The sequence below is a fragment of the Canis aureus genome, chromosome 9 (genome assembly GCF_053574225.1).
Source record: "Canis aureus isolate CA01 chromosome 9, VMU_Caureus_v.1.0, whole genome shotgun sequence".
Taxonomy (NCBI): domain Eukaryota; kingdom Metazoa; phylum Chordata; class Mammalia; order Carnivora; family Canidae; genus Canis; species Canis aureus.
The window spans coordinates 19,239,284-19,256,722 of record NC_135619.1 but is presented as its reverse complement, the minus strand read 5'-3'; the positions used below and the strand labels follow the sequence as shown (position 1 = coordinate 19,256,722).

At 34.3% G+C, this 17,439-nt stretch overlaps 1 protein-coding gene across 2 annotated transcripts in view; it reads right to left on the bottom strand.

Moving 5' to 3' along the window:
- The window catches only part of MIPOL1 (mirror-image polydactyly 1), a 325,308-nt gene that overhangs the window by 95,479 nt on the left and 212,390 nt on the right, over positions 1-17,439 (bottom strand). For both annotated transcript variants that reach the window (XM_077909071.1, XM_077909070.1), the window contains one exon: positions 6,341-6,435. In XM_077909071.1, the coding sequence (XP_077765197.1) occupies positions 6,341-6,435 (95 nt within the window). The remainder of the gene's footprint in view (positions 1-6,340; positions 6,436-17,439) is intronic.

Below are 17,439 nucleotides of genomic sequence, written 5' to 3'. Positions count from 1 at the left end.
CATTTGATTGAAAAACAAAAAACACTAGAACTATAAGGATGAGTTTTAGTTTTGCTTTTTAACTTATTGTTAGAATAATGCCCAGCAAATAGTGAAAACTGACAATGCAAAAAATATCCTTCTGGGCACAAAGTCATAGAAGCACAAAATATTTCAGTAGAAAGAGCCTTTTACTAAAAAAAAAAAAAAAAAAAAAAAAAAAAAAAGAAAAAAAAAAAAAGAAAGAGCCTTTTACTAATTTAATAGTTGTCTTACATCTAAAAAAGCAAAACTTTTAAAGGAGTTTTATCAATAATACTATTAATTTATTTCCTTTGCACAGTGCTTTACGGGTTTTAAAAAACATCCAAATATATTATCTCATTGATTTTCACAATAAGTAGGTCAGGAATCTCTGTATACAAGTGAAGTAATTGACATTCAGAAGTAACTTCTTATATGTCACATTCTATAATTTGAGAGGAGGAAGGTAAGAATCTTTAATAACTATATTCCAAATCACTGGACATACAGAAAATGCAAACCTTAAGGGTTTTGTTTTTCAAACTTCATTTTAATTTTCTTTTTGTTTTTGCATTCCAGAGCCACTAACAAATATATATGGTGGTTTGGATAGTAAAGGTGAAGCCAGTTATGCGTTAAAAAGACCTTGAAAATAGGTGCAACTTAATAGTATAAGAAGATAGTTCTCTTAATAATTTTTTTAAGATTTTATTTTTTAAGTAATCTCTACATCCAACATGGGGCTTGAACTCCAAACCCCAAGATCAAGAGTTGCATGCTCTATTGACTAAGCCAGTCAGGTGCCACAACAGTTCTTGATACTAAACATCACTAAACAAAAATTTAATCTACCTCATGTGAAAGGGTGGCAAATTTCACAAAATGTTAGAACCAACTACAAAAAGCCCCTAGTGTCAAAGTTAAAGAAACTGAAAGCTTGGAGCTTGCCTATGCTAAAAAAAAAAAAAAAAAAAAAAAAAAAAATCTGGTTAATGGCAAAGATGAAGATTTAGGATCTTCTTTTGTTCTTTTTATTACTGCTTTAGCAGTATGGTACCATAACACAGTTTAATGGATAGTTGTTTTTTTTTTTCCCAAAGATTTTATTCATTTATTTATGAGACACACACACACACACACACAGAGAGAGAGAGAGAGAGAGGCAGAGACATAGGCAGAGGGAGAAGCAGGCTTCCTGCAAGGAACCCAATGGAGAGACTTGATCCCGGACCCCAAGATCATGCCCTGAGCCCAAAGCAGAGGCTCAACAGCTGAGTCACACAGGTGTCCCTTGGATAGTTAATTCTTACTGAAAATACATATGTGACAAAATTGTTCATGTCATTGGGCAGTCCAATTAGCATAACTGATTAGAATACTGAATGAATGAAGTCAGGATAAAGTATTCAACCCTTCTTGATGAGGGATTGCACTGAGAAAAACGTTGCTCCCTGGCTAGAGCTTGCATGCCATAGTCACTGCTGACTGTCTTATCAATGCATAGTTCTAACTGAGAGAACATAATGGTTTAAGGAAAACCTATCACTACCACTAAAAAAACAAAACAAAACCAATACCAGATCTTAGTGACAGTAATGCTTTTGATTGCTAAGGATGGCATATACACAAAAACTATAAGAAGCAAAAGACTCATATTAAATAAAATTTAGAAAAATAATGTAGAAAAAATTAAGAATTTCACTCTCTTTTTCAATATATATTACATGGGCTCTATATTATGGCCTTTACAACTTTGAAAGGTATATTATAAACCATGGTAAGTAGGGCTTATGTTTTAGTCCAGTTTTCACTATGTCAAACATGTAAGTATTCTACTAAATGATTTCTATGATTAAGAAAAATACCAGTACAATCATAGGGGACATACTACCTTACAATATGAAGCATTCAATAATTTTGGTCTAAAATGTGAAATTTACCAGGTTCTGTAAGGCATCACAACTTCCCACATGCAATCATACAAAATATAACACAAACTTAAAATGGCTGTTACTATAAATATTAAATCCTGGTTTACTGGTATCAAACAACAGGGTCTTATTCTTACCACACACTTGAATTTACACTTTTTTTAAGCAAAAGGAAATATACGGAAGTACTATAAAATCAGCAAACACTGAAACTTGGGCATTCTCTCGATTAGAAAGTTTGTTATTATTATGCCTCCTGAACTTAGGAATGCAGCACTACAGGTTTACAATAACAGGAAAAAAGTCATTACTAAATATAAATCTAACCCTTACAAACCTGATGAAGCTGTTTAGATTGAAACTAATGAAGCTGTTGCAAATGAATTTAGCGTTTAGCACAGCGATGAGGAGGTATTAATACTTTCCTAATAACACTTTTGTAATAAGGTAAATTTATTTTAAATCTTCCTATTGCTATTCCTGTCTTTGTTATGCCTTCTGCTTTAATGTGAAAGAGCTGTCAGTTATAATGGTTTAGTATCCCTACGCAACCACCTCATTGCTCCTGTCCCTAACTCTGCCAAAGGAAATGAAAGGCCAACATTTCTCTTCTTTGGACTTAAAATCTTCTAAAACTCAAAGGAAACAAAACAGAGAAACTCAGAAATATATATTTCTGTTTTCCTTATTTCCATACATGGATATGGAATGATTATATTAAGAATAGCTCTTATTGCACATAGCCCTGCAAAGGAAAACTATTCTTAGAAAATAATTTAAAGGGAAGAAGGTCATTATCACTAACTGGCAGAACTATAGGCAAGGTAGAATGAAAGTTATCAGCATATTTTAATCTGCCCCTAAAACTAATAACCGATCATACATCTCCCTGGCTTTGGCCGTTGGAAAGCTGAGAGCCAGATTTATTCTTGAAGTTTATTTATTCTTTTGTTGTTTCATGGTATATACATACAAGCTGTATACTGACCTGTATCTGACTGACCATCTATTCAAGTGAGTAAGAAACACTGTTTACTTTCATTTGAATCAATTAAATCAGAATGTGAGCTCCCATGAAATTTCAGCTTTGTTCTTTTTATAATTGCCTCTCCCTTCCCAGAGTTTTATATCCCAGGGATTTTATCCCTATGCTCTTTTAAATAAATTTCTGTATATATCCTTACAGAATATTCTTTGTACATTTAAAAAAATGTGGTAATATAAAACTTACCATTTTAAACATTTTTAAGTGTACAATTCAGTGGCGTGAAGTACACTCACAATGTTGTGTGACCATTAGCACATCCATTTTCAGAACTTTTTCACCATCCCAATCAGAAACTCTGTATCTATTAAACCAGTACTCCCCATCCTCTCCCTCCCCAGCCCCACTCCCTTTTCCTCAGCCAGTGGTAACTCTCTATTCTCCTTTCTATCTCTATGAACTTGCCTATTCTAGATACCTCATAGAAATGAAATCATACAATATTTACCTTTTCTCTCTGGCTTATTCCACCTTAGCATAATGCATTCATGTTGTACCATGTATCAGAACTTCATTTCTTTTCAGGGCTGAGTAATATTCCATTATATGTATATAACACGCTTTGTTTATTCATTAATCTGTTGATGGGCACTTGGCTCATTCTGTTTTCACCTTTTAGCTAATTTGAAGAATACAGTACAGACATTGTTGTGCAAGTATCTGTTCAATTCTTTTAGGGTATATACCTACCTGTGGAATCGCTGGATCATGTGGGGGAATTCAATGTCTAACTTTTTAAGCAACTGCCAAACTGTTTTCAAAAGCAGACGCATCATTTTATATCTCCGTTAACAATGCATGAAAGTTCTCTGTACCTTTTTTGTTTTGATAGAAATGTGGATGCAACTTTCCTCATAGGCACCACACATTCCCTCGTGTAACACATACCATACAGGTTTCCTCCTTTAATACATATATAGCTGTTTATTTCAACATGTAGCTTTATCTATTTTTAGGTCATTTTCCATTACAGCATTTATAGTGAGTACCCCCAACACAGGCCAATATTTTCAGAGACAATAGCCAAATGGGTATTCAGTACATTAGTTTCATAAATCGTTTACCTCTTCATATCTAGTGACTCCTCCCTCCTCTCAATTTCACCTACTTCTAAGGCAATGCTTTTAATACTGTCAGTGCTCAGACTGAGTGCTTCACCTCCGAAATCTTAAATAGCAACATCCCACTTTCTGCCTACAACCTCTGATCCTTTTAGCTCTTGAATTTTCTTATTCCCACTACCTTTGCTTTTGATTTCAAGATTCTGGATTTCTTGATTCCTCCTTTTTCTCCTGGTACACAGGTTCTTTCCATTTTATTTCCTGCTATATTTAGCTTACACTATCATTCATCATTTCAACAACTTTTTGCTAGTTCAACCACTCTCCTCATCATATTAGTCCCACAAATTTGTAATCCTGAATCACTTCAATCCTTTGCCTTCTGTGCTATAAGACAGCTGAATGTGTTAAGTTATGCAACTGTACAAACCAGAACTCATACTAATCTATCCCATTTATTTGCAGCTAGCTCTTCAGAATTGCTTGGCTAGGGATCCCTGGGTGGCGCAGTGGTTTGGCGCCTGCCTTTGGCCCAGGGCGTGATCCTGGAGACCCGGGATCGAATCCCACGTCGGGCTCCCGGTGCATGGAGCCTGCTTCTCCCTCTGCCTGTGTCTCTGCCTCTCTCTCTCTCTCTCTCTCTCTCTCTGTGGCTATCATAAATAAATAAAAAAAAATATATCATTAAAAAAAAAAAAAAAAAAGAATTGCTTGGCTCGTTCTTGCCCTTCTTCACTTCTCTTTCCAATCCCCTTTGGTAGCTACTCTGGTATTCCTTTCAAAGCCTTCTGCTGCCTGTATTTTAGAAGCCCATGTTGACCCTCACACTTTACAGGAAAAAAAAAAAGAAACTATTAATTGTGAACTGAAATGAAACTATTAATTGTGAACAGAAATTTATTCCTATTCCACAGCTATTCTGTCCTTCAGTCAGTCCTATCTGTGAACATAAGCTGACCAGCTTCCTGTTCAAGGCAAACACTTCTGCAGATTCTAAATTCGATCTTGTCCTATTTTTTTTAGGAATCCTGTTCCATCTGTACCAATTCTCCCTATTGGCTCTTTGCAGTTAATCACAAGCACACTCAAATACATATCTGCCATTTTCCAAAAATGAAGAAGTCCTTACCCTATCTTCCTTTCTTCTCAACTGTCATTAATGTCTTTCTTATTCAAGTTTCCTCAAGGAACCACTCTATTGTCTAGATTACTATGCTTCTTTACCTCTAATCATTCTTCCATTCACAAAAAATGTCTTTTGTATCTGATGTTTCATTAAAACTACTTCTGTGGAGGTTAGTCATGACCAGCAATATATCATGACATAATCCTTTCATAACTATTTCAGTAAAACTGATTTTGAGTTAATTGCGTTTTATGTATTTAACATTATTCTAAGAGGGGGTAAAATTAAAAGAAAATCTTTCAGTAACCCACAGGCCAAGTTAGTGAATTCTTACACTTTGGAACTGGAGGGTATTATGCTGAGTGAAATAGAACTGGAGGGTATTATGCTGAGTGAAATAAGTCAATCGGAGAAGGACAAACATTGTATGGTCTCATTCATTTGGGGAATATAAATAATAGTGAAAGGGAATAGAGGGGAAGGGAGAAGAAATGGGTAGGAAATATCAAAAAGGGAGACAGAACATGGAAGACTCCTAACTCTGGGAAACGAACTAGGGGTGGTGGAAGGGGAGGAGGGCGGGGGGTGGGGGTGACTGGGTGGTGGGCACTGAGGGGGGCACTTGACGGGATGAGCACTGGGTGTTATTCTGTATGTTGGCAAATTGAACACCAATAAAAAGTAAATTTATTATTTAAGAAAAAAGAAAAATACCAGTGTGACCTACTGAATTAATTTCACAACTACTCTTGGAGCATAAATTAAATAAGTGTTAAAAATCCTTCAGTGGCATTCCTTTAGAAACTTCTCATATTTATAATTGGCAAAAGGCTATTATTATTATTATTCATGTACTGTTTTAAAAATATGTATCATTTCAGAGATGGTATTTAGATGAGCAAATAGTTCAACAGCCAGCTAAACTCTATTCAGACAATTTGTTTATGGTTATATTTCATAATTCTGATGGGAATCTAAACTTAAATTTTACCAAATGCAGGAAGAAAAAAAAGGTAGAATAAAGAATATTTTATCCCTGAATCATTTTAAAATTATAAAAATGTTTTAACTGAATGTTTAATTTCACTGAGGTATTTCTTCATTCACTAAAATCAGGTAGAAACATTTCCCAAACCAACAAATTTATTTATGCCCAGGTTAAGAAGAATTTTACCTGTAGTAAACTCGAAGTGTTTGGATTTCTTCTTCTAGTTTTTTGTACTGTTGAATTGCAGTCTCTCTGGCTTGTTGCATAGCCAACAACTTTGCCTGCAAGTAATTAATATTTTAAGAAATTTAATATCAGTATTGGTATGTTAGAATACAGTATTGTAGTATAAATAAATTTAAATTTGTGATAGTTTTAAAATTTATCAGTATCATGTAATAGAGTCTCATAATTTCCCACAAAATAATCAAATTATATTAATAACAGACATATTGAAAACAAGAACATATTAAATGTACCAAGTTTGCTCATTACTAAGCTTCAGCCTTATTCATCTGTATCATCAGATATATGCTCTTCTGCAATGTTTAACTTTATACACAGAATTCAGAATGTGGAACATGGGTTCAGAGCAATATCTAGAGTAGAGATAAGCACAATGGGTGTTTCACATACAAACTTAATGTGGCTCCACTGCCTGATCACACCAGATTTTCTTTTAACTTTATTAATAGTAAAACCCAGAAAATTCTAAATATGTTGTTAAGCTATCCTTGATATTTAATGTGAAAAAAATACACAAGAGTATAACCTGATTCTTAGAGATAAGACTTAACCTTTTCGATTCCTTTTCTGCAGGAAAAAAAAATCTCTAGAGAGAGTATGGCAATAGTCTTGAATGTTAGAGGTGCTTTTATTCAAAGGATGTTATTGTTCCTCTCTACCTATAATATTCAAATTTTAAAGGGTTTGCAATCAGTTTTTTGTTAGGGGTTCATATTCATAATTTTAGAAAAACTGCCAACCTCCAACCATCTTTCGCACTGGGTTTCAGGTGGAGCCAAAAAAAGTTTTCAACGTAACTTTTAAAAATGGTACTGGTGAATCAGATTTCAGTTTTATTTATTCAAAATTTAATTTGTATGGAACGATGGACTTTCACTTTAAGTGGTCTTTGATAGGTAACACAGCAAATTGTTATCAGACACCTCACAAACAACATTAATGGCAATAATTAATAAGTAATTGAGTTTGGGGGCAGAAGTTGACTAATTTTGCTGAACTCATATGATTTCACTGGGATTATTTTCTTGCATAAGAATAAAGTCATAAGACAAACTGTGAAATCCTGACCACAAGAAAATTAATTAGTGTAATGTAAGTGAACACTTTCTACTTTAATAATGGAGAATGATGAAAACAATGCAGCAATTAAGGTCTTTCTATAACTTTAGGAACTAAAGTAAATAATTTGTTTTCTATCTGGTCTGGGAAACAGGACAAAGAATTACTTCTTCATTCTTTTTTTTTTCATTTTTTAAAGATTTTATTTATTTATTCATGAGAAACACAGAGAGAGGCAGAGACATAGGCAGAGGGAGGAGCAGGCTCCTTGCGGGTATCCTGATGTGGGACTTGACCCCAGAACCCCAGGATCATGCCCTGAGCCAAAGGCAGACGCTCAACCACAGAGCTACCCAGGTGCCCCTCTTCATTCTTTCAATTTAAGTGTTCCTTTAACATTCATATTCTAGAATTACAGACTAAACATTCTCAAAAATGATTAAAAATCATTTAAAAATAGATGACTGGTTCCTTATGCCAAAAAATGGACAGCTTTGACAGTTTTCAGTAAATTACAAAATGTGATTGAAATGGTAACATGGACCACTGTGACTAATGGTCAAAAAGAATCACACAAGAAAGGACAGACATATCACATTCAACTTATAAAATGTTGAACATTCTGTGGCATGTATTTAAAGGATAGATACTGAACAGGTAATAAAGGATTTGCTAAACAAATATCTAACAATGCTAAGTATCTTAGATGATTATTTTGAAGGTATATTTTTATTTAACTTGGTACTTCTGCAAAAAAAAAAAAAAAAAAAACCTCTCAAAAACAGAAAGCAAAACCAACAATGTTCTTGTAGGAAAATGCCACAATGAAGGTTTCTGCCTAAGAAATTTCTGCAATAAAAATGGGAACATGAGAATTTTACTTAAATTCTTGTGCTTTATGTAATATTGACTTTTTCACTTCTCTTGTATCATTTACTTGGCTGTGAAGATTTGGTGTGGCTGCATTGCAATCCACTTAGTTTATTAATTCCAAATGTCTAATCTTATGCCAAGGCCCTGCTGACTATAGTCAAAGCTATTATAAGCCTCCTAGCCTTACAACCTCCTTTTTCTCTTTATGAGATATATGTTCAACTGGCCAGCATTTCTTTTTTGGGGAAATACCTTTACCCTCTGCCATAGTGACCCTGTTCAGTCCTGATGGTTAGGGTGAACTGCATTCCCCATCACCTCAGGTATACATAATCCAGATTGTTCATCAGCCCCAGAAGATAACTGAATCCTGATGACATCATTTGTATTCCTGGATCCCCTATGCCAGACAGCTCCAGATCCATTCCATTTCTTGGACTTCCTGAGTATAAAGATCTTTTTTTGGCTTAGGTTAGCTTGAGTTAGATTTATGTTATTATGTGAGAAAGCTTAACTGATTTAAATGTGCTGTTTACTTCTATTGCATTTCCTACTTTCACTATCAATATCATATAATTCCATCACATTACAAGTCAATAGTAAATTTCATATCAAAACATTAAGCAAATTAGTGAACAAGACTTTTTTTTCCTGTTCCTCAGGCATATTTCCCATATTTCTGGCAATTACAGTAATAAAAACTGCATGCATTCATTTATGTGTGTACTCACATAAAAATATATACCTTAAATAAACTAACAGAATTTAAAAAGTATAAGAAAATATAAAATATAAAGTAAATCTTTTTCTACTAAAGCTGATTGGAAAGATAGAAAGAGATGGAGTACTTCCAAATTCGTTTTATGAGGCCAGCATCACCTTAATTCCAAAACCAGACAAAGACCCCACCAAAAAGGAGAATTACAGACCAATATGCCTGATGAACATGGATGCAAAAATTCTCAACAAGATACTAGCCAATAGGATCCAACAGTACATTAAGAAAATTATTCACCATGACCAAGTAGGATTTATCCCCAGGACACAAGGCTGGTTCAACACCCGTAAAACAATCAATGTGATTCATCATATCAGCAAGAGAAAAACCAAGAACCATATGATCCTCTCATTAGATGCAGAGAAAGCATTTGACAAAATACAGCATCCATTCCTGATCAAAAACCCTTCAGAGTGTAGGGATAGAGGGAGCATTCCTCAACATCTTAAAAGCCATCTACGAAAAGCCCACAGCAAATATCATTCTCAATGGGGACGCACTGGGAGCCTTTCCCCTAAGATCAGGAACAAGACAGGGATGTCCACTCTCACCACTGCTATTCAACATAGTACTGGAAGTCCTAGCCTCAGCAATCAGACAACAAAAAGACATTAAAGGCATTCAAATTGGCAAAGAAGAAGTCAAACTCTTCCTCTTCGCCGATGACATGATACTCTACATAGAAAACCCAAAAGCCTCCACCCCAAGATTGCTGGAACTCATACAGCAATTTGGTAGCGTGGCAGGATACAACATCAATGCCCACAAATCAATGGCATTTCTATACACTAACAATGAGACTGAAGAAAGAGAAATTAAGGAGTCAATCCCATTTACAATTGTACCCAAAAGCGTAAGATACCTAGGAATAAACCTAATCAAAGAGGTAAAGGATCTATACCCTAAAAACTATAGAACACTTCTGAAAGAAACTGAGGAAGACACAAAGAGATGGAAAAATATTCCATGCTCATGGATTGGCAGAATTAATATTGTGAAAATGTCAATGTTACCCAGGGCAATATACACGTTTAATGCAATCCCTATCAAAATACCATGGACTTTCTTCAGAGAGTTAGAACAAATTATTTTAAGATTTGTGTGGAATCAGAAAAGACCCCGAATAGCCAGGGGAATTTTAAAAAAGAAAACCATATCTGGGGGCATCACAATGTCAGATTTCAGGTTGTACTACAAAGCTGTGGTCATCAAGACAGTGTGGTACTGGCAGAAACACAGACACATAGATCAATGGAACAGAAGAGAGAACCCAGAAATGGACCCTGAACTTTATGGTCAACTAATATTCGATAAAGGAGGAAAGACTATCCACTGGAAGAAAGACAGTCTCTTCAATAAATGGTGCTGGGAAAATTGGACATCCACATGCAGAAGAATGAAACTAGACCACTCTCTTTCACCATACACAAAGATAAACTCAAGATGGATGAAAGATCTAAATGTGAGACAAGATTCCATCAAGGTCCGAGAGGAGAACACAGGCAACACCCTTTTTGAACTTGGCCACAGTAACTTCTTGCAAGATACATCCACGAAGGCAAAAGAAACAAAGGCAAAAATGAATTGTTGGGACTTCATCAAGATAAGAAGCTTTTGCACAGCAAAGGATACAGTCAACAAAACTCAAAGACAACCTACAGAATGGGAGAAGATTTTTGCAAATGATGTATCAGATAAAGGGCTAGTTTCCAAGATCTATAAAGAACTTATTAAACTCAACAGCAAAGAAACAAACAATCCAATCATGAAATGGGCAAAAGACATGAAGAGAAATCTCACAGAGGAAGACATAGACATGGCCAACATGCACATGAGAAAATGCTCTGCATCACTTGCCATCAGGGAAATACAAATCAAAACCACAATGAGATACCACCTCACACCAGTGAGAATGGGGAACATTAACAAGGCAGGAAACCAAAAATGTTGGAGAGGATGCGGAGAAAAGGGAACCCTCTTACACTGTGGGTGGGAATGTGAACTGGTGCAGCCACTCTGGAAAACTGTGTGGAGGTTCCTCAAAGAGTTAAAAATAGACCTCCCTATGACCCAGCAATTGCACTGTTGGGGATTTACCCCAAAGATTCAGATGCAATGAAACGCTGGGACACCTGCACCCCGATGTTTATAGCAGCAATGTCCACGATAGCCAAACTGTGGAAGGAGGCTCGGTGTCCATCGAAAGATGAGTGGATAAAGAAGATGTGGTTTATGTATACAATGGAATATTACTCAGCCAATAGAAATGACAAATACCCACCATTTGCTTCAACGTGGATGGAACTGGAGGGTATTATGCTGAGTGAAGTAAGTCAATCGGAGAAGGACAAACATTATATGTTCTCATTCATTTGGGGAATATAAATAATAGTGAAAGGGAATATAAGGGAAGGGAGAAGAAGTGTGTGGGAAATATCAGAAAGGGAGACAGAACATAAAGACTCCTAACTCTGGGAAACGAACTAGGGGTGGTGGAAGGGGAGGAGGGCGGGGGGTGGGGGTGAATGGGTGACTGGCACTGGGGGTTAATCTGTATGTTGGTAAATTGAACACCAATACAAAATAAATTTATAAAAAAAAAAGTAAATCTTTCTCCCACCTCCAACCATCAATACAAATCCCTTTCTTGAGATTAGCAGTCATCTGCTAATTGTATGTATATACATCCAGAAATAGTCTGTACGTGTAAGTACTTATGTGTATATATGTGTATTTGCAACTACATACACCTATTTACAATATTGATGGCATTCTTTACACAGTTATAATTTTTTTCTTAAATTAAAAAAAATATTTTGCTATTTTGCTTCTTATTTAAAAAGAAAATTGTCTACCCCAACCCATATATTGCACTACTAGCTATATTCCCTCCTTCCCTTCCACTGCCAAAATGAAACACTTCCATGAATTTGGACTTACCATTTTCAAGGGTATTTTATACTTTTATTATATAGTTATGTACTTGTAATGTATCTTTTTACAGGCTTTTAAACTTAATAAGTGATACTCTAAATATTTTACAAATAACTGCTTTTTTGGTATTATACTTTTGACTTCTGTTCATGTTGACACATGTATATCTGATAATACTTATCTTTACACATTGTAAAGATGTGCAATATATTGTGACTACCAATATATTTCGACTTATTTTTACATATCTTTCATGTTTCATGTATCCTGTTTTGCTTCTCTTTTTTGGTCTCTACTTATTTGGATTAAATTTTCTATAATACCCCTTTCATTGTAATGCTTAGAATCTATTTATTTATAAACTACCTTGAAATTTTTGATAAAAATATTCATATTTTTGAGTAAAGCCTTCAGTGGATCAGGATTTTTATATACAACCAGAGTTTTAAGTGAACATTGTACAAAAATATAACACTTTTTCTACTTATAAGGATAAATTTAGGTACATTTTTTATTAAAGTAAAACATGCATTACATATCATATAAGTATACATGGGTGAGTTTTTTAAAGTCAAGTTTATTGAATTATAACTTACACAAAGTAAAAATTCACCCATTTGTGATGTACAGCTGTATAAATTTTGACAAATTTTTAGTCATGTAAGAGCCATCACAATCAAGGTACAGAAGAGTTCCATTACTCCAAAATGTTCCCAATATAGTCAATGCCTTCCTTTTACACCCAGTCCCTGGCAACCATTTGTGATTTTTATCTTGAATGACACATTAATGGAATCATGTAGTAGGCAGCCTTGTGAATTTGACTTCTTTCACTTTAATTCAAGGCTTTTGGGAGTCATTCATATTATTACATATACCATGGTTTGTTCCTTTTTATCACTGAGTAGTATTTCATCATAGGATGTACCAAAATCTATATATCCACTCACCAGTTGATGGACATTTGGGTTGTTCCAGTTTGGGGCAATTATTAATATAGCTTCTATAAGCATCAGCATACAGGTCATTTTGTGGAACTATGTCTTCATTTCTCTTAGGTAAATACCAAAGAATGGAATTGCTGGGTGGAACTATGTGGAACTATGTGGAACTATGTCTTCATTTCTCTTAGGTAAATACCAAAGAATGGAATTGCTGGGTCCTATGGTTAGTTGTGTATAATGTGTTTATATACTTTATATAAAGTTATGTACTTTATAAAGTTATATACACCATAAAGAAACTGCCAAACTTGCTGCTTAAATCAAAGTAACTTGAAGGCATCTGTGCTTAACTACAATAGCAATGACATTTGTTGAATGCCTATTATGGGTTGGGCATTGTATCAAGTGCTTGAAATACAACAGTCTATCCCTACAATCAATCTATGAGTTAACTCCAATTATCCTTATTTTACTTTACTTAAAATTGAAGTTCATGAACATTAACATCATGAACTTTCAAGACTATGTAACATTCTGGGATATACATATGTAATTATATGTAAACATTTAACATATATTTTTACATACACACACAAATATACCAGGTCAACCTATATTCTCAAGAATGTATGACAGATGACAAAAAAAAATTTACTTAGGAATTTGAAAAATAAACCATATGTGGTGGGTTCACAAGCACTTGATTAATTTTTGTATATCTTAGCCACACTTGCAGGGAAAGCAAAGATGTACCAGATACCCTTGAGCATGCTGCCTTTTTTATAGATCAGTCAAGCCTTTCCACATATAATTGGTCTTCTTGTTCTTTATTCTAATGCCTCCAAAACTTTACCAAAGTGTTTGGCCTGAAGGTGTCTTGTAACTGGGAGTCATGTGTATTTAGTCTTAGTAATGAGAACTGGGAGTTGACAATGAATTTAGTCATTAGCTGGATCTTCTGCTTCTCAAATTGTGATGCTAGTTCATCTCTCCCTAATACTAGTAAGAATATAAACATTCTGTTGCTTACTCCACCAAAATTTACCTATTAAAAACATTTGTCTTCTTGACTGAAACATGGTCTCCTAAATCCACTAATTTTACTATTGTAATAAAAAATATTTCTATGCATATACAATCACAATTATACTTTTAAAACTCTCTAAACTAATTTTACAAACCTATCACCACATTTCATTGAATCTAAGATCTACTGATTTTAAAACACCAATTTTATGCAGAAAAATCAGGCCAATAATACTTTTTAGACACCATCTATTATAATAAGCATACAGCAATGTTAAAATGTAAAGTGATTTTTAAGTGTTTTATTTTATTTTTTTAAAGTAGGCTCCATGCCAGTGTGGGGCTTGAATTCATGGCCCTGAGATCAAGACCCTGAGATCAAGAGTTGGATGCTCTACTGACTAAGCCAGTCAAAGGTCCCAAAATATGAAATGATTTTTAACCTAATGTATTTCCTTGCTCCAAAACAATAAAATTCTCTTCTGAGCAATACCAAAATATCTTTTTCTAGCCTGTGGCATATGTTTTAGATTTTTTCTCATCTCCTCACTCTACTCACACACAAAAACCATATCTTGTCCTTTTCTTGTTAGTATTCTCTATTAAATAAAGAGAATTTGCAGCACTCTTGATTTTTCTTTTGTTTTCTATATAAGGAAAACTTAGAAGCTTTCATTGCAATCTCCAATGGTGTACTTTAGAATTTTATATGTACTCCAGCTACCTTTCATACTTATTGCCAACATGTAAAAAGTGTTGCTTAAAACAACCTAGGAGGGGCGGCTGAACTAATTCCAGGTGAAGCAATGGAATCAAAACATAATATGATAACAGTTATTAGATAATAACAGAAGTTTACAGAACAATCGGTGTGTTTTATATCTTTAGCATCTTCTCCCTATATCTTATTTTTCTTGTACCATTTTCTTCTTTTGTTTCCAGTTTTATTGAGATATAAATGACAGATAACATTGTATTAGTTTTAGATTACCACAATAAAGTTAGTTACTGTCAGCTCACATAGTTATATGTTTTTTTCCTTGTGATATGAACTTTCAAGATTTACTTTCTTAACAACTTTCAAATACATGATACAGTACTGTTAGCTTTAATTACTGTGCTGTATGCTACATCCCCAGAACTTACTTACCTTTAGGGACTGAAAAAAAAAAAGTAGGTTAACTAATATTAATAGTCTTAATAATTGAAAGGCTCATTCTAAAACTGTATTTTGAGCAATGCCATCTAAATAGGACTATTCTGTATTGCTACCACATTAAAAATGAACTACATTGTTTTTTAGAGTCTTATCTAGTACTTTAGAATGATAGAGAAAGAGAAGACTATACTATCTACATCACTGAAAACTATTTGTTATGGATATTGTGGAGAAACCATTTTTATCTTATTTCAAAATCATGTTATGTTTTGTTTGAATGTGTTTTTAATAGTAATAGTCTGACATAATTAAGCCTTCCTTTGGTAACTCCAAGACCATTAATGGTAATCTGTTTTTATCATAGAACCAAGGCATTTGATCTTATGTGTGATACCTGCTAAATAAAGAAACACACAGTACAACTTAAATCACAGAACCAAATAATTTTTAGAACTGAAAAAGGATCTTAGAGGTAATATAATCTTCTACTTTATAGGTGAGGAAATTACTGTTAATATGTTTAAGGAAACATTTGGAAAGTGTCCAAGGTTTCATAGTTGGTTAGAAGGAAAGTTGGAACTAGAATACAAGTATCCAAAAAACGTTGCTTATTCTACCATACAAGATCACATTTCAGTATGGCTTAATTTAATATGTATATTTACTGTTTTAATAGAATTCTTTTATAGAGTAATCATAAATGTATAGACTGTGTTATACTATTCAACATATTTGTAAGGAATCTGATTAGGTATGTTCAAAAAATACATCAAATTAGAAAACTGCTTAATAACTATAGCCATCCTAATATTTGACTTTTTTTTAACCAAAAGCAGGTTATGAACCTAGTAAAGAAATACAACTAAATATCTTACAAAAGGGTATCTAAAAGATTAAAAGCTACTATCAAAAGGGTAAAAATGACTGGAATTTTTAAAAAATATTTTATTTACTTATTCATGACACACAGGGAGAGAAAGGAAGAGACACAGGCAGAGGGAAAGCAGGCTCCATGCAGAGAGCCTGACATGGGACTTGATCCCAAGTCTCCAGGATCACACCCTGGGCTGAAGGCGGTGCTAAACCACTAGGCCACCAGGGCTGCCCAAATGACTGGATTTCAATTACACTTTCCCTTCATAGGAAAAGTCGGATTGCCCACCACAGTATATTACCATAGTGTATTTTTCCTTAAAGACTATTCCTAAGAAGTGATATGTTGTCCTCATGAGATACGTTTCAGACCAAGGATGATCAGGTTTCAGACTCAAAAGCAGTCTTACATATACTGTCTAGTAATCTATAGTCTGACATGAGAAAGGAAAGAATACCATTTGTAAGGGAAGCAAAATTCAAAGTATTCACAGGCAGACAATGATCATGAACAGTTAGCTGAGTCTAAAAAATGAGAAGGAAGGTAGAGAGAAGTATTCCAGAAAGAGAGTGAAGTACAGTGATTAAGAGCAAAGTTGGGTTTGGCTACCAGTGAGTAGTTCTGAGACTCTAAATTAGGGCCTCTAAACTGCAATTTTTTCATTGATAAAATGAGGGTGATAATACTCATCTCATGTGACTATTATGCCATGATAAAATGAGATAACTTACCATATGATATAGCCATATGAAAGTAAAGAAATATGTAATCTGTACAATAGACTCTGTTGAACTTTGGATATAAAATTATTGTGGAAATAACTGATGTCAATGAGAAACAGCATTGACCAAGTAACGAGTCAATAAGGTGAGAAAGGACTGGGCTTAAAGTATAAGTCATGTGGTAGTCTAGAGTATGATCATTAACTGGATATTAAGTATTTTAGACTTGTGGGCCACATTGTCTCTCTTGCAATGACTCCATTGTTGCATTGTGAAAACAGCCATAGACAATATACAAATGAAAGCAACGCTGGTTCCAATAAAACTTTATTTACAGAAACAGTCAGCTGGTTAACGGGCCATAGTTCACAGATTATAGATCTAGAGAGTCAGGTTTACATACAGCCCAGAATATGTGCTGGTTTATATAAGCGTTTATATAATATGGTTTGTCAGATGTCAAACAAATGAAGAAAGGAGATGCATTTGATATATTTGCTCTCTCTAGAATGAACAGTTTCTAAAGGCAATGAAACAAAATACCTGAAATCCACAGTTTTAAAAGAGGTTCTTCAGGGCATTTAATGATAGAAAGGAAAAAAAGGAATTAATAGTGGTTCATGTCAACCATGTGCTTGTATGGTAACCCTGCAGTGTGAGAGAAAACCAC